This window comes from Malus domestica, chromosome 14 (genome assembly GCF_042453785.1).
Source record: "Malus domestica chromosome 14, GDT2T_hap1".
In the NCBI taxonomy this organism is placed as follows: domain Eukaryota; kingdom Viridiplantae; phylum Streptophyta; class Magnoliopsida; order Rosales; family Rosaceae; genus Malus; species Malus domestica.
This window is the reverse complement of record NC_091674.1, coordinates 1,073,794-1,097,957: the sequence shown is the minus strand read 5'-3', so window position 1 is coordinate 1,097,957 and position 24,164 is coordinate 1,073,794. Positions and strand designations below refer to the sequence as shown.

The 24,164-nt window shown below is 38.4% G+C and overlaps 2 protein-coding genes across 2 annotated transcripts; both read right to left on the bottom strand.

Moving 5' to 3' along the window:
• Nucleotides 1-9,569: 9,569 nt before the first annotated feature.
• On the bottom strand, nucleotides 9,570-13,321 carry LOC103430924 (NADH--cytochrome b5 reductase 1). The gene is made up of 9 exons (XM_029092762.2): nucleotides 12,927-13,321; nucleotides 11,704-11,845; nucleotides 11,403-11,493; nucleotides 11,048-11,125; nucleotides 10,854-10,934; nucleotides 10,674-10,763; nucleotides 10,265-10,330; nucleotides 10,008-10,094; nucleotides 9,570-9,892 (listed from the first exon to the last, which is right to left on the bottom strand). Exons 1-9 carry the CDS (start codon nucleotides 13,030-13,032, stop codon nucleotides 9,800-9,802), a joined length of 834 nt encoding a protein of 277 aa, XP_028948595.2. The 5' UTR covers nucleotides 13,033-13,321; the 3' UTR covers nucleotides 9,570-9,799.
• A 2,174-nt stretch (nucleotides 13,322-15,495) lies between these two features.
• On the bottom strand, nucleotides 15,496-19,233 carry LOC103453976 (zinc finger protein VAR3, chloroplastic-like). Its single transcript, XM_008393568.4, has 5 exons — nucleotides 18,662-19,233; nucleotides 18,459-18,576; nucleotides 17,631-17,914; nucleotides 17,392-17,490; nucleotides 15,496-17,294 (listed from the first exon to the last, which is right to left on the bottom strand). The coding sequence occupies exons 1-5, from the start codon at nucleotides 19,117-19,119 to the stop codon at nucleotides 15,674-15,676; spliced, it is 2,580 nt and encodes an 859-aa protein (XP_008391790.4). The 5' UTR covers nucleotides 19,120-19,233; the 3' UTR covers nucleotides 15,496-15,673.
• Nucleotides 19,234-24,164: the final 4,931 nt, after the last annotated feature.

Genomic DNA, 24,164 nt, shown 5'->3' with positions numbered 1-24,164 from the left:
AGCAAAACAATACTAGCGTGAAATTTTCATGAAATCAAAGTTAAGCAAAACAGAGAGGAGTTCACTGTAAATGTGTCACATTGTATACTAACGGAATACTCATACTAATGCTCGATTAGCTTATTAAAAAGTAATATTACGATAACATAACCGATCACCAATGTACCTCTCTATCCCTCTTGATTACTTGTTTTATTTTGATTTTGATTTTTTAGAATATTAGATGCTTTACTAACTCGATCGGGTAGTTAATTAAAAATAGTGGAGTGTACTTAATCTTTGATCAAATATTATTTGAAAAATAAAATAAACATATTTGTTAACAACTCTCAACAACTACGCACTGGTTGTTCTACTTTTTTAACATAAAAAACAGCCACGAATTGATGGGTCTCCTTGAAAATAGTGGACATTTTGAGTCAAACTATGCAAATCTGCACGTTGATGCTCAATTGGGATATACAAATGCAACCAATGCAAATAAATATATTTTCTTAGTTGGGAGTGTAACTAGTTGAACTCCGTCGTGTAAGTTTATCTTACATTGCCGGTTCCAAGCCCGGATAAAGGAGGAGGGGGAGGGCGTCAGGTAGTCGACAGCCGGCACTCCATGATTACGTCGAATCCTTATGAAAATGAATCCAGAACGAAATCGCGCTAAAGCTAGGGCGTCACCCGTAAGTGCCGCGCTATGTGGCCCGAGCACAGTGATAAGTGAGCAAGGGTCGCTGTATCTCCATCGGCACCCGGATGCAGTGTTAAATGAGCAAGGGGGCTATAGAAACTTCTTTTCGAACGACGCCACTCAAAGTTGTTTGGGAGCATATGCTCCTATCAACTTTACACGGGACACACAAAAGAAGTACTTTGATCATATTAGACGGGGAAGGGTGAAGAAGCTAGGACAGAAGGGTAGAGTTCAAGAGAGCAAAATGCGTTTAGGAACGTGGAATATAGGAACCTTGACGGGAAAATCTATGGAAGTAGTAGAAGTTATGGTGAGGAGAAGGATAAATATTATGTGCCTACAAGAAACTAAGTGGGTTGGTCGTAAGGCAAAGGATCTAGAAAACTCAGGGTTTAAACTATGGTATTCGGGCACAAATAGAACGAGAAACGGTGTTGGCATCATCGTGGACAAGACCTTGACACAAGATGCTGTAAATGTCAAGAGGTTAGGAGATAGAATCATGGCAATCAAGATTGTAATAGGACAAGAACTTATCAATGTGATTAGTGCGTACGCACCTCAAGTAGGGTTGGATACGAGTTCGAAGGAGAAATTTTGGGAAGACCTTGGAGACTTGGTGCAAGGAATTGCTCAGACGGAGAAGTTATTTATAGGAGGAGATTTAAATGGACACGTGGGCAGAGAGACAGGCAACTATGGAGGTTTTCATGGTGGCCATGGTTTTGGGGAGAGAAACGAGGATGGGGAAGCTATCTTGGATTTTGCAATGGCATATGATCTCTTCTTAGCCAACACCTTCTTTAAGAAGAGAGAAGAACATGTGATCACCTATAAGAGTGGGTCGTCAAAAACACAAATATATTTTCTTCTAATGAGGAAAGGGGATCGTATAACTTGTAAGAATTACAAAGTTATACCAGGAGAGAGCGTGGCTAATCAACATCGCTTGTTGGTGATGGATGTACATATCAAAAGAGTGAGAAAAAAGAACAAGACTTGGAAGTGCCCAAGGACTAGATGGTGGAATCTAAAAGAAGAAAAACAAGTCATTTTCAAAGAGAAAGTAATCACCCAGTGTGTGTGGGATAGAGAGGGGGAAGCTAACCAAATGTGGGATTCCATGGCTAGTTGTATCCGAAAAGTAGCAAAAGAGGTATTAGGAGAGTCCAAGGGCTTTGCCCCACACCAAAAGGAATCTTGGTGGTGGAATGAGGAGGTACAAACAAAGGTGAAGGCTAAGAAGGAATGTTGTAAAGCCTTATACAAGGATATGACCGATGAAAATGGTGAAAGGTATAGAAAAGCGAAGCAAGAGGCGAAGAAAGCTGTGAGAGAAGCTAAGTTAGCGGCTTATGACGATATGTATAAGCGACTAGATACCAAAGAAGGAGAATTGGATATCTATAAACTAGCTAGAGCAAGGGAAAAGAAGACAAGAGACCTAAACCAAGTGAGGTGCATCAAGGATGAGGATGGAAAGGTTCTTGCTACAGAGAACGCGGTTAAAGACAGATGGAAATGTTATTTTCATAATCTTTTCAATGAAGGACATGAAAGGAGTGCTTCTTTAAGGGAGTTGAGTAACTCAGAAGAGTGTAGAAACTACTCTTTTTATCGTAGAATCCGGAAGGAAGAAGTGGTTGTAGCTTTGAAGAAGATGAAGCATAGAAAAGCAGTAGGCCCAGACGATATACCAATCGAAGTGTGGAAAGTTTTGGGAGAGACAGGTATAACATGGCTCACTGACCTTTTCAATAGGATTTTGAAAACGAAGAAGATGCCAGATGAGTGGCGAACGAGCACTTTGGTGCCTATCTACAAGAATAAGGGCGATGTACAAAATTGCATGAACTATAAGGGTATTAAGCTAATGAGTCATACAATGAAGCTCTGGGAGAGAGTCATTGAGCATAGATTGAGGCAAGAGACACGGGTTTCGGACAACCAATTCGGGTTCATGCCAGGGCGCTCAACCATGGAGGCAATCTATCTCTTACGAAGATTGATGGAAAGATATAGAGATGGGAAAAAGGATTTACACATGGTCTTTATAGATTTGGAAAAAGCGTATGATAGGGTCCCAAGAGACATTCTTTGGAGGATTTTAGAGAAGAAAGGAGTACGAGTAGCATATATCCAAGCTATACAGGATATGTATGAAGGAGCAAAGACTGCCGTAAGAACTCATGAAGGACAAACCGAAAGCTTTCCCATAACTGTAGGATTACATCAAGGCTCATCCTTAAGTCCTTACCTTTTTGCGTTGGTAATGGATGAGTTAACAGGACATATTCAAGATGATATTCCTTGGTGTATGCTTTTCGCAGACGATATAGTGTTGATAGATGAAACTCAGGAAGGGGTAAATGCAAAGCTTAACCTTTGGAGAGAAGTGTTGGAATCTAAAGGTCTTCGCCTAAGCCGATCAAAAACAGAATATATGGAGTGCAAGTTCAGTGCAAATGGAGGCCAAAACGAGTTAGGGGTGAGGATCGGAGATCAAGAAATACCAAAGAGCGACCGTTTTCGTTACCTAGGATCTATCTTGCAAAAGAACAGAGAATTAGATGGAGATCTCAACCATAGAATACAAGCTGGATGGATGAAGTGGAAGAGTGCATCCGGCGTGATGTGTGACCGCCGTATGCCACTGAAGCTCAAGGGAAAATTTTATAGGACGGCAATAAGGCCGGCGATGCTGTATGGCACAGAATGTTGGGCGGTGAAGCATCAACACGTACACAAAATTGGTGTAGCGGAGATGAGGATGCTTCGTTGGATGTGTTGGCACACGAGAAATGATAAGATTAGGAATGAGGATATCCGGGGTAAAGTAGGAGTAGCCGAAATTGAAGGAAAGATGAGAGAAAATCGATTACGGTGGTTTGGACATGTGCAAAGAAGGCCTACTGACGCTCCGATTAGAAGATGCGACTATGGGACAGAGGTTCAGGGCCGAAGGGGTAGAGGAAGACCTAGGAAAACTTTGGAAGAGACCCTAAGAAAAGACTTAGAGTACTTGGATCTAACAGAGGACATGACACAGGACAGAACACAATGGCGTTCTAAGATTCATATAGCTGATCCCACTCAGTGACTTGGATTTTCCAAGTCTCCAACCGAGAAGTTTTCCTCACTCGGGAAATTAAGGGAACACTACCTCAACCTACATGCTCCACTCACAAAGCTTCAACATACAAGCTTCAACAAAAGAAAATTCAAAGAACTTAGCAAAGAAGGCTTTGGTGTATTTAACACAATACGTTGAAATGAAGGAAAGCTTATTTATTGATATCCCCGATAAGTTACAAATATGTACATATACTTGAGTCAAAATAAACAAACAAGAGGGAGCCTTCACAAAGGTTGCTTAGGAGAAGTCTCAGCAATCGGTAGAGCCCCAGAAAGAGAAGGCACCAGAGGGGGATCATTCGGAGCCTCAGTACTGGACAGAACCCTAGAAGGAGGAGGCATTAGAGGTTGATCATTTGGAGCTTCATTACGCGGTACAGCCCCAGAAGACGAAGGCAATAAATGCCTTTGGAACAAACCCACAAATCTCTGATGATCAAGTAAAACCTGACCATCAGATTCCTTCATCTGGTCAAGCTTCCTCTTCATGTTTGTAGCATAGTCATGTGCGAGCCGGTGCAACTGTTTATTCTCATGCTTGAGCCCTCTAATCTCCTGTTTGAGACTCATCACTTCAGCCGCCAATGATTCAACTTGGCGGGTTCGAGCAAATAGGCGTTGGGCCATATTAGACACAGAACCTGCACACTGAACACTGAGAGCCAGAGAATCCTTAACAGCCAACTCATCAGACCGTTTGGAAAGTAGTCTGTTATCTTTGGGAGTGAGAAGGTTCCTGGCCACTACTGCAGCGGTCATATCATTCTTCATCACGGAATCCCCAACGGTAAGAGGACCAGTAAGGGAGACGAAGGATGGGCGCCATATGTTGTCTGGAGAAGGCGGGGATGCCTCTTCAACAAGGTTCAAGTCAAAACGACGGTCGGAGGGGCCAGACATTTTCAAAGGTGTTGAAGAGAGAAGAGGTCGGACAAATCAAGATCTTAGAAGTGCAAGAATTGAGCTTCTACTGGTGGATATTCAAGTGTGCTTTGGAACTTAATGTCAGCCCCTATAAAAATCTGCACTCGACGAAGCTTCAGAAATCGAAGAGGCGCCTGCTCAGAAATCGAAGAGGCGTTTGCTTTCTCAAAAGCTGGGCTGCTCAGAGACCACGAGGGTCGATCTCAGAAATCGAAGAGGCGTTTGCTTTCTCAAAAACTGGGCTGCTCAAAGACCACGAAGGCCGATCTCAGAAATCGAAGAGGCTTGCTTTCTCAAAAGCTGAGCTGTTCAGATACCACGAGGGCCGATCTCAGAAATCGAAGAGGCACCTACTTTTCCAGCCTTGTCAGCACCTGTCGAAGATTTCTGGCGAAGTAGAAAGCACATGAATCGTACTGTTCAATCACTCACTTCCCACACGCAACAGTAGCTCATGGGTACCAAAGATAACTTTGCCAAAGTTCTCTGACAAAGTTGATACACGTGAAGCTTGCAGCTCCCACTACATCGCTATGACCAAGAAGGGTAAAAGAATAGCAAAGAAACAACACTAACAAAGTTTAGACACATAAATTTTGAAGGTCTAGCTACCATATTATTACCCACAAGGGTAAAGGAACAGTACCACTGCTGGATAATTGGAAAGTCCCGGTGTGTCAACTTCTGTGCTTCGTGGCAAGGTAGACTAGCAAACATGCCCAACCTTTACTCACATTCGAGAAAACACTCCCAACAAGATTGCTTGCTCCAAAATTGAAGAGGCACCGCCCTCCAAATCTCGAGAGCCAGACTCCCAACATGATTACTTTCTCAAAAATCGAAGAGAGGGTAAAGGAACAGTACCACTGCTGGATAATTGGAAAGTCCCTGTGTGTCAACCTCTGTACTTCGTGGCAAGGTAGACTAGCAAACATGCCCAACCTTTGCTCACATTCGAGAAAACACTCCCAACAAGATTGCTTGCTCTAAAATCAAAGAGGCACCGCCCTCCGAATCTCGAGAGCCAGACTCCCAACATGATTACTTTCTCAAAAATTGAAGAGATGGTAAAGGAACAGTACCACTGCTGGATAATTGGAAAGTCCCTGTGTGTCAACCTCTGTGCTTCGTGGCAAGGTAGACTAGCAAACATGCCCAACCTTTACTCACATTCGAGAAAACACTCCCAACAAGATTACTTACTCCAAAATCGAAGAGGCACCGCCCTCCGAATCTCGAGAGCCAGACTCCCAACATGATTACTTTCTCAAAAATCGAAGAGACACCGCTTTCTGAATCTCGAGAGCCAGACCCCCAGCAGGATTGCTTTCTCAAAAATCGAAGAGGCATCGTTCTCCGAATCTCGAGAGCCAGATCCCCGACAGGATTGCTTGTTCGAAAACCGAAGAGGCACCACTTTCCCAACTTCAAGAGCTGGATCTCCTTGGATAAAGCTTGTCTGTAATCTTCACACGCAACATCAGCTTTCCAGATACCACAGACCACTTTTTCAAAGTGCTCTGACAGAGTTAAAACATGTGAAGCTGGTAGCTCCCACTACCGTACTATGACCAAGCAGGGTAAAGGAATAGCATTATTACTTGATGTTAGGGAGACTCCTATATATGTCGACCTCCATCCCCAACGGACAGGCAGACCTGCAAAAATGCTCAACCCTTCTTCTTATCTGAGAGGGCACTCCCAACGAAGCCTTTCGAAATATTCAGCTTTATTTCCCCCCGATAATACCTCTATAAACAAGCTATACTAGAGCAAGAATATCTCATATCATCAGGATTAAAAGCAAGAGTATCCCATATCATGCTTTTTCCCTGTCTTTTCCTTTGGCCTTGTTCTTACCTGCAAGACAATGAGAAAGAGAGCAATCAGTCAGCACTTGGAATCAAGCTTCCAGTCAGGAACTGACTGCCTGGAACCCCTTACCTGATTACTTACCTGGCATTGCTCTCGAGTACTCATCTTCAACATCTTATGCTTCCAGGGAAGATACCGCATCTGCCTGAGAAACAGATAGGGCAAGTGAGAAGGATACAAGGAAGCATGTGGAGACAAGCGTAACAACACACGTGCCGATACATCCACTACTCTGTCAAAAGCAAAAGTATCCCATATCAGCAGGGTCGAACGTACACTAGATTTGATGGACTTGTTTTGACCCTCAAATTCTTCAGTCGGCCTTATACTCTGGAGGAAACCAGAAAACCCTCCACCCCAGTTCAAGAATAAGCCTGTGGAAAGTTACTTCTTCAAAAGCAAAAGTATCCCATATCATCTCTTCTCATTTTTCTTCTCTTTATCCTTCATGCTGCCTGCAAGATAGGGAGAATGTGAACAATCAACCGGAGCTCTGATTGCTTACCTTGTCTGTCACCTCTTTCAGCAGATCCCCTAGCTCGGCGACTTGGGGGACTCCTACTACATGGTTTGTATCGCGCTTGACCAAGCCTGAAACTACAAGTAAGCTTCAAGTGAAATTGATACATTACCTTGTGCATCTCCACCAGTTACAGATACCACCCCTGGATGGAGGAAGAGTACTTCCAGAGAAGATGCCACATCTACCTATGAGACAGATAAGGCAAGTCAAGACGATACCACACTCCGGTACTTAGAAGTTTCGTGGTTATGAGATCATTCTCCCACAATATTTCCTAATGTCATTTGTACTAAATCATTCACTTGTACTCACTAAAGGAGAGCTTGAACCTATGTACTTGTGTAAACCCTTCACAATTAATGAGAACTCCTCTATTCCGTGGACGTAGCCAATATGGGTGAACCACGTACATCTTATGTTTGCTCTCCTATCTCTATCCATTTATATACTTATCCACACTAATGACCGGAGCAATCTAGTGAAGATCACAAAAAGTGACCGTTTTCGCTACCTAGGATCTATCTTGCAAGAGAACGGAGAATTAGATGGAGATCTCAACCATAGAATACAAGCTGGATGGATGAAGTGTAAGAGTGCATCCGGCGTGTTGTGTGACCGTCGTAGGCCACTGAAGCTCAAGGAAAAATTTTATAGGACGGCAATAAGGCCAGCGATGTTGTATGGCACAGAATGTTGGGCGGTGAAGCATCAACACGTACACAAAATGGGTGTAGCGGAGATGAGGATGCTTCGTGGGATGTATGGGCACACGAGAAATGATAAGATTGGGAATGAGGATATCCGAGGTAAAGTAGGAGTAGCCAAAATTGAAGGAAATATGAGAGAAAATCGGTTCCGGTGGTTTGGACATGTGCAAAGAATGCCTACTGACGCTCCGGTTCGAAAATGTGACTACGGGACAGAGGTTCAGGGCCGAAGGGGTAGAGGAAGACCTAGGAAAACTTTGGAAGAGACCCTAAGAAAAGACTTGAGTAATTGGATCTAACGGAAGACATGACACAAAACCGAGCTCAATGGCGTTCTAGGATTCATATAGCCGACCCCACTTAGTGGGAAAATGCTTTGTTGTTGTTGTTGTTGTTTGGAGAGTAACTGGTTGAAAAAAAAAAAAAATCATTCGGTATATTAAGTAGTATAATATAATTGGTTGAAAAAAAAAATCAAGTAACCAATCATTTTTATTAAAGAACTTTAACAAAAAACTTCCGGTATTATTTACTTTACCCTTTATTTTGTCATTTTCGTTAAAATTCAAAATTTTCAAGTCATTTTCCTTTTTTTTGTTATGATACTTAGTGTACAAGCCAATGTTCCCAACACACCAAAACATTTCTCCTTACGTGGAACGAATTTATCATCACATTATCCATTTTTTATGGCATTGTATTATGATACCGGAATATTGCAACATAAATTCGTTCAATGTAAGTCACTTTCAGCCAGTTGGAAGGGGTATATGACTTGGGCTTCCCTTTTTTTTTTGACCTTGTTAGCAACGATCCCTTTTACCTGATTGATTTTTATTTTGATTTTGTCTAGGCATGGAGAGACTTTGTCAAGTGACATATGCTGTCTCTCACCTTCCTTGACACAAATAACAAGAAGATGATAAACTTAATCAATGATGATAAAACTAGTTTGCTTGGCTACGAGTTAGGAGAGAAAAGTGTATTAATAGCAGTATGATTTTGTAGTAGAGAAATGCTAAGGAGACTCTTTATGAATTATCTGTCATCTTACAGTTTAACGTTAATTTCTATGTCAACTTTACAAAATATGGTGCTAAAAACATAAAGTGACAGAGATTTCATGAAGAGAGTCCCACTTTTAAGAGTCTTGTTAACAAGAGTTTTTTGGTTCAACTCACATTAATATAACAATTACCATGCACATTAATATAACAATTATCACACACACTAGCAAAGAGAGCACACACTTTGTGTGAATGAACAACCTTCAAACTATCCAAAAAATATCATGATTTCACTTACCTGTATGAAAAAATGATGGTGTGACAATTTCTCTTAATAAGTGCATATTTTTATCTTATGTAAATATTTTGATACAAAATTATTATTTTGCCCTCATTTAAATATTGTGTATCAAAAGTGAGGGCAAAATAGAAAAAAAAAGGGACAGAAAGTTCAAAATGTACAAAATTACTATTTTACCCTTCTCATGTCAACATTATGTATTAAAAAATGAGGGCAAAATTGAAAAAAAAAGAGCAAAAAGTTGACGAACCTTCTTCTCTTACTAGAATAGATTAGTAACCATTTATGAATTTCGGCAAAAATTAAAATGTTTCCGAGAAGATTTGGAGTTGTTACGTTGACATCACTGGTGTGTTCAATCAAGATTTTTAAGAATTTTAAAAAAGATGAAAAGGGTGCTTAGAGTTGCTTGTATTTGTAGTAAAGTGAATTTATTCCTAGGATTAATCCAAAATTCCGATCCCAAACCATCAGCAACAAGATCCAACATCCCTTCTTGAACCAAAGGAGTCCACTTTAACAATTACAATTGCCATGTAAAAAGTTCCATCCGACTTTTAAAGCAAAGAATGTGCCAATGAATGGAATTCCTTCGCTCGACCCGCGAAACCTCTGATTACAGCGTTTGTAGAAGAACGATCAGAACTGGAACTGCATCTCCGGTGCATATCCAAGTGCTTCAAGGTGACCAGCCATGGCCTTGTTCATCGGGGGCGGACCACACCGCAGAATCTGCAGATTTCAAGGACAATGTCAGCACTTCGTTTATAACAATACGCTAGCGACTTTTCATATCTAACAGCGCGATAATGGAAACGCGTGTTTGCAAGCTTTTAGATTCACTTACCTGAATATCATGCGCCGGGGCAGGCAATTGCTCTTGAATCATTTCCCTTGAGACAAAGCCAACACCACCATCCCATACTTCCGGAGGCTGTGAAGTACCGGTTTTCAGAGGCAGGAAAAAAAACATAATGGTCGTCAGTCATGGCATACAACATAAGGACTAGGAGTCAACACTAACGAACAAAAGACGGAATATCATTCACAGTAACGAAATAATAGCATCGAAGCAGAAGATACTGCATGAGAAAGGCAACTAACCTGATTCAAGACGTAGTAAATCTTGAAGCGATCAGGGTAGTTCCTAGCAAGGCCATCCAACTCTTCCTGCAAACAAACAGAAGGAATTCCAATTACATGACTGCAATTCTCTAGTGCCAATCACAATTCCTACTTCCCAGTTCAATGTCAAAGCCGAAAACAAATAGCATCTTCCTAGACTATATACAGATCAAGCATGTAATTCACTGCACATTCAACAAGGCAGGTTATCTAAGTGGGAATTGTATAGTCAACTAAGAAATATCAAATTAAACTGCATTAGTATGTTGGCTCCTGGGTGAAAGAATGGGCCAAAGCAGTGGTAGTATAAATTATCAAATAAACATAAGTAGACAATGCAAAGATGATACGAAACACGATACATGATTCAAAGGGGAGAGCAGGATACCATTAAGAGAATGTCCTCATATGTCACATTGGCATAGATCAAGTGCACCTTCGTTTTGTCTTTTGGGTTTTCTAATATTGCCCTCGCAACCTACAGTGGACGCAGATAAGGTGAGAATATTCTCCAAGACTAGAGCAACGAAAGAACAAATTGTACTCTTATGTGCTAAAACATACATACCTGGAACATTGGCGTGATTCCAGACCCTCCAGCAAGCATCCCAAATGCTCTAACTTGGCCAGGTTGATACTTGAAACGCCCCTGGTAACCATAAAATTTCAGGTATCAACTTGGTGGAAAAAAAATTAATAGCGCATGTAGGATTTACGTGATTTAAGTGCCAAAAACATTTGAATAGAAAATAAAATGTGTACCTTCGGTCCCTTGACAGCAAGATGATCTCCAACACGCATCTCTCGGAAATGATGTGACATTCTTCCTTGAGGATACATCTGATGCAGAGAAATATCCAATACATGAAACCAATTTAAAATAGGGAACTCTCAGTACTGTTCACTTTAACGAAAAACCACATTTTTACACTAAAAAGTCAATCCTGATACTATTCATTTTACCTTTTATTTTATCCTTATCGTTAAAACTCAAAGTTTCCAAGCCTTTTTCATTAGTTTTTCTTTTAAAATAACTACATGTACATTTTTCTCTGTTTCCATTTTTCAATAAAGTGAAGGTACAAGTGAATCTCCCTACAAGTTAACAGATAAATACCTTTATAACCAATTCAAAATATCCAACATCAGAATCCAATGTAGTTGGGGTATATGGTTTGATTATCTCTTCTCCTTGCGCATCCTTGCCCCTATTCGACAAAGTATATAACATATGAAGCTACAACGATACAATCAAGACAAAAAATCATCCAAACTTCCTCTTTATCGATCGGAATTTCCAACAAACATTCAGTGAATCATCCATCATATATCAAATTATCAAAAGCTAAAAACTCGGAAAAGATGACCATTTAGTATACAAAGTAAACGAAAAATAAACCAATATGAATCAATCGTACCTGCAACTGATGTGCTGTCCAATTGGAAGGCCTAAAACTGCTGTAGGTGTTGGAAGTTCAAACTTAAACTTTGCCACATTGTGGCTCAGCTGCGTGCGCTTGACAAGTTTGAAGTCCTTGAAATTCTCCGGATCTAAGTAGACTGTAAACATACACAATGATGTGAGGCATTTTACACATTTTAATGGTCAATGTTTAGAAAAAGGCCACACACACAATGAGTCCACCCAGTTTTGTATACCTTACATTGTTAACACACAAAGCTGAAGGAAACTTGAGTAGAAGCTGCCATTTGACTACCGAGAAGGGCAAAAAAGCAAAAACAAGAAGGACTAGAAGTAAAATGGTCAAATCTAGGATTTCTACAAACTAAACAAAACAGATATTAAAGATAAAAACATTTTCAAACTCTATAAAAAGATATACAAAACGTTTAAAATAGTCCTGCTTTTCGATGTTTGATTCGTATATTTACAAAAGGATGAAGAAGGGAAAAAAGAAGAATTTGAAGATTAAGGCTTTGGTCCACCATTGACTTCCAGAAAGTGATCCTCTTACTTTATAAACCATTCTACTGGATAACATATAACCCTTTTCCTTTAAATCAAGCATCAAACTTTTTTGGATACAACAGTGTTCTACTCTAGCGGAAATTTTAGCTAAGCCACACACAATGGGCATGCGATAATAATAATAAGGGAGTTTTAACGAAAAATCTAAGATACTGTTTACTTTAACTAAAAATCACATTTCTACACTAAAATATCAAACATGTATTATTCATTTTATCTTTTATTTTGTATTTATCATTAAAACTCAAAGTTTTCAAGCCATTTTCATTAGTTTTCCTTAATAATAAAGTATTGAACTTGTCATCCACGTGAGTTTAACTTAAAACCCCTACTTACAAATGATGAGAAATACGAATAAACTGTACTACTAGTGACAGTGGCAAAATCAAGCATCAATCTTAATCGAAATATGATTACCCAATGATCATTACAACTCAAACAAATATCACAAAAGAGTACATCACAAAGCACCAACTTTTCCCACTCCTCCAAATCCAATCCAGACAAAAATCACAGAAAAATAATACATATTCATAACCCAACAACACTAAACACTCGAATGAACAACCATAAGTATGATCAAAGCTATGGAAACCACCAACTAATCACAAAAAAATTGAAAGGAAAACAAAAGGGGCAAAAAAAACAAACCTTTGGGCTTCTTGGAGGAGAAGAGATAAGCAACAGCCGCAATAACAACAACAGCCACAGCTGCACCCACAAGGATCTGGGGATCCAGTGACTCTAAGAAATCCATAGTACTTGCGGGTTTTCGGCAAAAAAATGATCTTGCTTCTTGATTTTATCAAAAGATATCAACCATTTATAGTACAGTGTAAGAAGCGCAGTGAGAGAGTTGGAGGTGATAGGGAGGTAGGTGAAATCGTTGATGGTGGGCTGACAGATCCGGTCTTGGTATACCAAACGATGCTGACCCACAGATTGCAGGCGCCCATAGAAATGATTACTTAACCCGGGACCGTTCTTAAAACAACATTTCTCAATAAACAAAGGATATTACTCCTCCAATTAATTTCTCATGTCTTTTCCCATGCGAAATTTCGTCATATTTTTATCATGTTGTATTATGGGTAGTGGTATTCTTCTTCATTATATTGAAAATTTTCGGATTAATTTTTGTTAATGGTAGGTATACCAAATTTTAAAATCATATTTACAAATCATATGATGTGTCAGTATTACTAATAAAAAATCAGTACGTTAATAAACAGTTAAATAATAATTCAATCATCAACAATCACGTCATATGATTTATAAAATGGAAAATGATCATCTTTGTGGGGATCCGAGGGATAAATCAATCATGTATGTTCATCGTACATCGTGTGGTCAGTTTTCGTTAATTATCATTTATATTCAATTTTAAATTTTAAATAATTTTTTACCGTCGATATACGATGAACGTACATGATTTATTGATTTTCCAAATCCCCACAAAGAGGATATAGAGAGAATCTTTTTCCTGGTTAGAGAGTGGGAGATATAAGCCTCTTTCATTCGAATAGAGATATTGTTATAGAGTTTAAAGGTGGAGGGTTAAAACGGGTTATAAAGTTGAATCTAAAATTCATGTCTTTACATTATCCTATTATTTTCCTGTATGACGAAGATGAATATAAATCTGACTTAGAATGGAACAATTATTTTAAAGGTCATAAATGTAAAAGAGGGAGAGTACCAATGAGAGCTTTCATAGCTTATCAGTTTTAGGGAAAAGGAATCTCACAATTGGACACTCTATTAAAGGGTGAAAGGTTAAGGTTGTTCCAAGTTGGGCTGGGCACGGGCTGGGCTGGGCCCATTTTTGAAAGGACCGGACTATCCTAAATTAAAGAAGACGGGGTGAGCCGGAACTTCCAACAATTTTTAGTTGATTCTTATGCAACATTTGAAGAAAATTGATTGGATTATATTTGAAGAAAAAAAAACTGAGAAGTGAAGTTTATAAAGGTATTTATAATAGAATCTCAAGGGGTGACAATGATGCCAATAATGTAAGACAAAGAGTGATATTAGCTAGCTTATACCCTATAGCTATTTATAGACAACATGGACATCCTGATTTGTTTAATACAAATAAAAAGATAGACTTGTCATTGTTTCTAAGGTGTTTAAAACGAAGCTTACTTATATCAAATAAGGAAATTTTTTTGGAGAAATTGTAGCAGGTAAATACAAACTCTACACTTCTACTTTTCTCTATTTATCCTCTTTTAAAACACGATAGAACTTATCTCTTATTTTTTTTATTTAATCACAAATAGATGTTTGTATGATTGAATTTTCAAAAAAAAAAAAAGGAAAATAATTGCCTCATTCTCACTTGCTGATTTAGTTGAAACAGGCTTACAAATGCATTTTTTCTGTAAAATGTTGCACAAGTTATGAGTGGTGGCAAAATATAGAACATGTGGTGCCATGGGTCGAACATGTTATGGGTGGTGGCAAAATATGGAACATGTGGTGCCATGGGTACAACATGTTTTCCTGTAGCCCCATATGCTTTGTGGTACAAACAAAGAAGTACCAAGCACAAATGTGGGAGCACATGTTTCTCATTTTTCATCCAGATAAGATAATTAGACATCGTGGAAAAATGGACCTAAATTTGTACTCTCTGAAATTTAATTTTAATCTCATTTTACACCTTGAAACTGAAAAGTCGTCATTTTGCTGTATAAAACTCGAAATTCGCTCCACGTTGCCTTAATTATATTAATTCCATTATTTAGGTTGTTAACTCATAGTGGAGATTTATAACATTTTCTGTTAATTTCGTCATTTTACTCTACAAAACTCGATTTTAATATTTTTTTTCATTGTTGAATGTTAACACATAGTTGATATTTATAATCAAATACATTATCACGTGACATAGTCTTATTGAATTATGGGTCTCACATATGTTTTAGATGATGACTTTTGAAGTTCGAGAGTCCACAAGTCAAAGTGAAAAATACTTTTAAGTTTCAAAGAGTAAATTGATGATTTTTGAGTTTTAGGAGGCAAAACGAGATGAAAATTAAGTTTCACAGAACGTAGCTAAAAATAAGACAAATTTTGAGTTTCAAAGAGTAAAGTTGTGACTTTTAAGTTTCAGTTGGCAAAGTAGGATCAAAATTAAGTTCCAAGGGAGAAGAGAGTCCACAACAAAGTGCCCTCACCTAGTGTTCGTCCATCTCTCAACATGTAAGATGCATTTAGCTCCAATCTGGACATTGCATAACTAGAAGAAATGTATATCTTTATACACTGTTTGGAATGCACCCAAAGTTTTGTCCAAGGCAACCTATGAAAAATACAATTATGCAAAAGTAAGAAATAAACAATTACCTCATCTTCCAAAACAACAGAGAGGAAGTCCTTTTTGTGATTTCTCAGTTACCATCTCTTTCCTTTGCTGGATCAGAGCTTACAATAGGAAGATTTTTTCTGTATTGTGGAGATGTCAGCCTCCTCTCCAACGGCGTTTTCCGCTTGCTGACAACAAACCTATTCACCCCTTTCCGCATTGGCATTATCGACGGGAAATCTTCATCCGGAATCTGACTCAGCTCTGAGATGTCTTTTATCTGCGCAACGCGCTTGAACCATCTCTCCGCCTTTGCCTCCTCTGACATATCTAAAGGATCTGGCTCCTTCACTGCTGACCCCTCCAAACTTTTCCCAGTCCAGCCCTGCCTAATGTTCTGATCATTGGACTGCTGCGGTGGATTCCATGTCGAACTTGCTGTCTGGTTAGAATTCTGTTTCCCTGAAGATCCACTGTTCAATCTATCCGTGCCGTTTGGGCTAGAATTAGCAAAATTGCGGGCAGTATCCTTGAGCTGATTTTGTCCCGAATTTTCTGAGTTCCGGCTTGGCACACTGCTTTGCTGATTTTTCATCTGTTGAACATGATCAGCATTCAGCTTCCCAGGTCTAGCATCAACCATATTGTCTGAAGTGTTGTTATCTGGGATCATAGTTGTAGTTGTTTCATCAACAGTCTTGTTAGTCAAATCTGTCTCTTCTGTCTGCTGGTGGTTTTTTTTAGCAAAGTAGTCGGGTGGAAAGGGTACGAAGGGAACATAATTGGCATTGCCAGCTTGTTCAGTAGCTGAACGTCTCTTGTATGCCGGAGTAGTCAAAGACCGATCTTTCTTCTTACTGACAACAAATCGATTCTCTCCCTTACGCATCGGCATAATTTCAGGAAAGTCCTCATCTGAAATTGCGCTCGCAAGATCAGTAACATCGTGCAACTCTGCAACCCTCTTAAACCATCTCTCAGATTTTTCCGCTTGATCTCTTTCGTCATCCTTGCTCCCAGCCTGTTCTGGAGGCTTCTCAGACAGCTGCATACTCTCCTCCACACTTGAATTCTCAGGTTTCCTGGCAAACTTATCCTCAGGTGACAGCACAAATTGGGAATAATTGGAATTGCCCCCATTAGGTTGTCCATACTCTGAGGAAACTGAGGTCTGCATGGAAGAGGGAGTGTCAGTTCCAACATTTTGTCTGGGGTTGGTACTTGTATTATTTGATTCAGGAACAGATGCACGGCCAAGAATTTCATCTAAAGTCCGGTTGGCTGTACGACCAAGTGACCTATTCGCACTCCCAGCTTGAAGATCCTTGCCTTGATAATTGCCCTCATTATCCACATTTCTTTGGTATTGAGCATTTTCCAGCCTCCTCTCTAATGGCGTCTTCCTAGTGCTTACAACAAATCTGTTTACTCCTTTTCTCAGTGGCATTATTTCAGGAAAATCTTCATCAGATACAGCGTTGCTCATGTCTGAAGTACTGTCTAGCTGAGAAATCTTACTAAACCACCGCTGTGCCTTCTCTTCATTAGCGGCCAGCCGGCTATCGATTTCAGCCCTATTTCTATCACCCACATTTTCATATCCGATATCTAACCTATTTTTGGTGGAACGAAGTGAGACCTCCCCAGGGCGCTTACAATCACACCTCAAGCATACCGTGTTTCTACCATAGTTGAAAAAATCACATCTGAGAAAGAAGTTATTTTCATCATGAGTTAATCGGTAAAGGAAACAAAATTACCGGAAAACCAAAAAAAGAGATTTAGTAAACAAGCAATGCTTACTGAGGGCACTCCCACTCATTGCCAGTCACCTGTCTCTTTGGCCGAGCCTCCTCACACTCCAGGCATTTCATGTTTCTTGCAAAGTTCATGAAATTACACCTGCTCATCAACAGAATCTCATATGAACAATAAACAAAAGAAAAATAATGTAGAATAAACTATACCTATAGCCCTGAATCATTTCATACAAAATGCATTATAATATAAATGAAGATAGTAGGCCAAAAAAGGGACTCTACCTCTGACAAATCCAATCACCTCTTTTCATTTCAATAGTTTTTCCAAAAGGCCTAACAGATTCTCCATAGTTATCGGGGGATTGACTCTGCATTGCCCCAATAAAGTTCAAATCTGGAGCGCTAAAGCAGAGCTTGGCCATTTCACCCAACAGAGTACGAACAGATGATTCAACAATTTCTCTATTGTACAGATTGTTTCTCTCCGACGAAAAAACAGGGGTACTAGCATAACTCAAAATAAATCTCATCAAATCAACCGTTTGTGCTTTATCAATGTCCAAGGCCTGTTATGGAGAAGGCAAATAGAGCATAAAAATTTGACTGGGTTAGCAACTTGTAACTTAAATGTACTTAATTTAAAACCGAGAAATTAGAAGATATCCAAATCATGTGGAGAGTCATAATGGTAAAAATTTAGACAAACCACATGAAACTCAAGTGGTCTTAATGCATTTATATCAAATTTAACATAGAACAAAATTCAATTAGGCTGGAATGTTCAGTTTACAGAAAATTTTCAGCTCAACGGTTTTAACATAATAAACCTGCCTAGAGAACATCAGCTTTTGTACTTCTGTGGAACACATTACTTTCTCTGGTGGTTTCGCAAAGTGCCCAACTCGGGGAAGGCCATATATGTTTGCTCTAAAAAGTTACCGAACGCTACAATTTAAGATAGATTTCTGTAGTAAAAATGTTTGTTTGACTATATTTGTCTACCAGATTTTCTTCTTTATAGGTTTGTTGTATCTGATCACTCCAGTGTCTGAACAAACCATTTCACCAGAAACAAATTCAGGAGCATTGACAGAGTTAATGAAAACTCACATTGGTATCGCCTTGGCCGAGAAACAATCTCATTCGCCTCACCGAATCATCGCCATTCTGAAACAGAAATGGCGTCCCATTCTCCACCACAACCTCTAGATCCCGCCTCGAAAGAAACCTGCATTGAAAACCCCACACAATTCACCCATTGGTAAACATGTCGAGACTTTTACTGATTGAGAGAGAAGCATATAAAACATTACCTCAAAAGGCCAGCTCTTTGCCTAGCGAACGCCAGGCAAACATTCGCAGCAAGCATGAACTCCTCGGGCAAATCCCGGACCACAGCGGTGAACTCATCCTGGCCGTTGGTTCCGTTGTAGCCGGCAGCGGAGAGGGAGTTGAGGAAGTGGGACCACTCGGGCCAAGGGTGCGAGTGTCTTAAAGGGGCGGAATCAGCATAAGAAGGGTAGGCGGCGGAAACGGGGGAGTGGGAATGGGAATGGAAATGGTGAGAGGAATTGGGAGGGAAGGGGGAGGCGGAGCAGGAGGAGGGGCGGGAAGAGAGGGAGTGACGGTGGGAAAGGAAAGAGAGGGAGGGGGAAGGGAGGAGTGGGGGTTTGGAGTGGCGGGAAAGGCGGACGAGAGAAGGGAAGCGGTGGACAGGGTGGGTGGTGGTGGTGGAGAGGAGGGTGAAGAATCGGTTGCCGGCGCCACCCATTTAGAAGTGGCGTAGCATGGGAGTCTCGCGGTGGAGCGGGAGATGATAAACCCTACTTGCTTGGGGTTGGGGATGGAAACGTGGTTGCAGGAATAAATGGCTTTTCTGAGGTTTCTGATTTTTTTTAATCTTTTGGATTCATAATAGGCCCAAATAAACAACAAAAGTAAGCCCAATATAATTCTCTAATTAAAATAGGGGTGTAACTTGAGCAGGATCAATTCGAACTCAGTCAAAACTTAACTCGAACTCAATCGAAACTTAATTAACTCGAGGCGTTAGAATTAGGTCAATACTTGCTCGTATCCAATAAAATTTTCGGTTGGATAGAGATAGAGTTGAGTTCTTCTCCTCCATAATCCAACCAGATTTCTAACTCGAATGCTTATTAGCCTCATGTTCAACATTTGTAAAGATATGATGACACTACATCATAAGTAAAGATGGTGAGTAAAATGTAATTAAATTGAGACCTCAATTTTATTTTTTCATAACAAAATGATGTTGGGGCGTGAGGAGAGGAATTAGATTAAGCTACACGGTAAATTATATTAATTAGGTATCTAACTCGTCATTCTCACAGGTAGCGTTTGGTACGCAGACGGGACGGGACGAAACAAAGATTCATGTCATGTTTGGTAATGACAAGATGGAACAGAACGAAACTGGATTAAATGACTAACTTACCCTTTTTATTTGACTCTCTCTCTCTCCCGTTTCTCTGCTTTCTCTTCTTCCATTTGACTCTCTCTCTCTCGCATGCTCAGATCTCCCAGTAAAAATCAAACCCAGTAAATCAAACCCATACTTTCTCTTTATTTCATTATCTTTCTCTTCAATTCTAGTAAATCAAATTATTTTTCCCCAATTTAAAACCAACGATATGAAAAGGCTAAGGGAGGCGAGTGTGGACTGAGCTGCATCAAACTATGATTTCCCTGCACTTCGCAAACGCCGTGTCATTCCGGCCAGCGCAAACGCCAAGTTTTTCCCTAGAAGGAAGTGCATTTCGGTCTGTTTCGCCGGTATTTCGACGGATTCGTCTCCGACTCAGCCCGGAAAGCCCGAAATCGAGCTCGAATTCATCTGGGTTGCTGGGGAACGAAGCTACATTTGGGTAACAAAGCATTTGGGTTGTTGGGTTTGTGGTGGAGGAGGAGGCTACAGGAGAGAGGGAGGGTAACGAAGTTACGGGAAAGGGAGGCTGCAGGAGAGAAAGGGAGGGTAGACAGTGGAATTTTTGTGTTCCACATATGTGGAACAACCCGTTCTAGGGGGGAGGTGGGACGCAAAAACACCCAATTTCTGTCCCATGGAACAGCGTGTTCCACCCATTTTTGGCGTACCAAACACGGGACGGAACGCCTCGTCCCATTCTGTCCCGTTCCGTCCCACGTACCAAAAGCAGCCATAAGTTAAGACCTAAGACACTTAAGAAGAATAATATTAGTAAAAGTTAACTGAGCCAAGGTCAAGCCCAAGCCCATAATTTGAATGAAGACTAATAATTGGGCCTTGGTGTTCGTCAACTACACTAGTAACACTACTTGGCCAACTCCTTCGAACCCACATCAAAAGGAGCCCAAAATACAAAATTTCCGACATATAGAGGTGATCCAATCCAGCTCGTTTGAAATGAAAATTGGCAGCCACACAAAAGATGCAAAACAAATTGGTGTTGATATAATGCAGATGGCATTTTATTGCAGTGGTAAAAAACAATCATGCATATGCATTCTAGTGCGAGTTCGTTCCCACCTATCTCCTCTGTAACAACTAACAATTTAATCTATGTTTTTCCAAACAAAACAAAAAACAAAAAAATAATAAAACAAAAGTATAGCTTAACATATTCCTTACATTGTTGACTGAATTCTTTCCAAATGTCTTCAAACACAATGACTTTATTAGGTAAAGTAGGGAGGATACTTGTCGGCAAATATATCATTCACGTGCAAACATATAGACCACTAAGTGATGTCGAATTTAAATAATAATAGAGCTACATTCTCTAGGTTATTAGGTGACTAAAAATTTACCATCACTTATTATGGAATTTGATACTAAAAGTTAGAGATTAAAAATAAAAGCTCATCCATTAATTCTTCATTATCAATATCAAATTCACGGTGAGTGACTATGCATTCTTGGATCATTTGGTCATCAAAACATCATATCGGATGACTATTATTATAGTATGGAAGTTGAGTTCATAGTGGTTTTGGGGGTTTGTCACATTTTTTTAGCGTGTTAATTCCTTTGCAAAAAGGGCAGTAGTCAAAAAAGGCAGTTTAGTTGCAAATGGTGATGCCCCAAAGCCGCTTTTTCTTTTGGTTCAACAAAGGCTGCGATTGGTGTCTTGTTTTGGCTACAAAAGAGGCAAACCCCCAACCAATCTCAAAAGGTGTCGCTAAGACACACAAGTACCACTGTCTTGTAAGTTGTGTCTCTCCCTAGTCCCAAATGGGTGCATGGTGACTGTCCATGCCTTTAGGTCATCTGGATTTCTGAGTTGGGTTGATTTGGAGTTTGTTTAGTATGCATCTGTGTGTTGTATAATCTAAATTCTTAACAACTAGATCTTTAGTTTTTTAATTTAAGGCCTTATATTCATCTTGGTCAGTTCTTCCAATAAATATCATGCATCGGAATATAGTAGAAATTTCATGATTTATTATCATGCTCTCGTCTATTAAGTTTAAATGCATGATCTCATTTGATGAAGTGAAGACTAAATGTCATTAACTAATTATTATTTGCCAGCCTTTTGAGAAACCATGCAGATTAAGCCTATCTGTATACGTAATCTTAACCAAATCAAGTATACTACTTTGTTACCCATAATTTATTTGGGATTATAAAAGTCTCTTCTTTTGTTGGAGAAATTCTCCAGTTTAAATTTCATAAACAACAGAGAAATGGGAATGTTTGTTGATTTATTGGTGATACCACCTGGACACCTCAGGAGGTTTTAACTAGGGCAACTATCTACATCAAGTAACAACCATGAAAACGACTGCAGGTTTGGTATATAGCGTTCAAACACATATTATATATAAAATGGAATATAATTACTGCAAATATGATTTTAGCCCTTGAAACTCAAGTTTCTTTACATAAAACCCGACATAGTCTTTTTACTTGAATAAAACCCAATGACTAGGCTCCACATAAGCAAATTCATTAATTATGTTTGACTTTACACATTTTGCATCTTTCAGATGCCTAAAATACCCTTAATTACAATTTTAATGTATACATTTAATTCTATGCAGATTTGAAGGGAGGGATTAATGAAAAAAAAATGTATTAATGTTTAAATTCATTGTATATTAATATATCATAACAAATTGTATGTTAATGCTTCTGGCAAAAAATAAATAAACATTAATGTTATACTTTCCTTTAAATAAATAAATAAATAACAATTTTAACTTAATCTTGTCATTTTCTTACCAAATGGAAACTGAAAGAGAACTATGGAGTAATTTACATAAAAACATAGGTAAATTATTTGGACATATGTGTTAGTAATAAAATATTCCCAGTATATGTAATAATACATGCAAAATAATTTATCTACAAAATAAAAAAAATGTTATTTGATTCAATATTAATTTATCTACATTTGATATAATAAAGTATAATTGCACGTATATATTACTCAAATGTGCCCAATATATGTAATAATGCATGTAAAATTATTTACCTACAAAATAAAGGTATGTAAGTTGATTAAAAAATATATATATATCTACTACCTTTTTTTTATGAATTTTAATTTACCTTTTTTTTTTGTACAAATGTAATGTACCTACAATATATAATTCCTACTAAAACTAATATATATTTGCGCGCACGCACACACACACATATATATATATATATATATATATATATTAGTACTAAAATGTGCCCGGTATATGTAACAATGCTTTAAAAAAATTATCTACAAAATAAAGGAATGTAATTTGACTGAAAATATAATATATGTACAACTTTTTGTTTATAAATTTCAATTTTTCTTTGAAAAAAAACATATTGTACCTACAATATAATTTACCTATTATTTAATTCTTATAAAAAATTAATTTACTTATACTTTACATATAAATATAGATAAATTATTTTTGACACGCATATATAATAACAAATCAAAATGGCTAATGTATGTAATAATCTGTGTAAAATAATTTACCTACAAAATAAAAGAATGTTAATTGATTCTTGTTTTTTTTTTATTTATCAAACAATATTATTTGATGCAAAATAACTGATTATACAAAGGATCCTTTTTTTTATACAAAAAATATGCCTATAATTGTTTATGAATATGGGTAAATTAATATATATATATATATATATGTTAATAATATTTATGAAACAAAAAAGGTAAAATTTTCATATGGGGTTAATTGCTAATCATAATTAGGGTGAGTAATAATATTTATTAACATAATTAGGGTTTTGTGGCATAAGTTGTAAATATGTTGTAATAATTGGTTATATATTTATCTACATGGTAGTCTATTTGAAATTTAGGTTTTATTTGAATGTTTAATATTAATTGGGTTTTTGTTTGAAAAATAGGAATTTCAAGGATCTTTCTCTAAAGAACCCATATAATTATCCCACATTATTGAGACGAAAGCGAGTATAAAATTCGAGCTTTAAGTAAATGACAAAGATATTAGTTTTGTAACTATAAACTTTTGAATAATAATATAAAACCAAACACTTAGTTTAGTTCTGTATAGGAATCTACGCAGAACTCGTGCTGCTAAGATTAGTGCCATGGCTTCTGGCAAGTGTACAAATATTTGAGCACATCATTGTCAACGTCTTCCACCTAAATTTGAATTATTGTCCATATAATGATTTTTTATGAACATGTTTTCTATGTATTAATTCGAAGGCTATATATTAATGTTTTTAGATTCTTGGAAATACAATCAGGGATATGATGTGAAGAACAAGAGTCAAGAAGCTGACATCTTGATCGTTAGCTTGGCCCACAGTTTACATTCATATATGATCTGTCATCT

Coding starts and splice junctions, on each gene's coding strand:
- LOC103430924 (XM_029092762.2), bottom strand. CDS start 13,032: ATGGATTTCTTAGAGTCACTGGATCCCCAGATCCTTGTGGGTGCAGCT. Junction 11,494..11,703: donor GGACAGCACATCAGTTGCAG/GTACGATTGATT, acceptor TTTGTCGAATAG/GGGCAAGGATGCGCAAGGAG. Junction 9,893..10,007: donor CCCCGGCGCATGATATTCAG/GTAAGTGAATCT, acceptor TGAAATCTGCAG/ATTCTGCGGTGTGGTCCGCC.
- LOC103453976 (XM_008393568.4), bottom strand. CDS start 19,119: ATGGGTGGCGCCGGCAACCGATTCTTCACCCTCCTCTCCACCACCACC. Junction 17,915..18,458: donor TCGGCCAAGGCGATACCAAT/GTGAGTTTTCAT, acceptor TCTCCATAACAG/GCCTTGGACATTGATAAAGC. Junction 17,295..17,391: donor AATGAGTGGGAGTGCCCTCA/GTAAGCATTGCT, acceptor CTTCTTTCTCAG/ATGTGATTTTTTCAACTATG.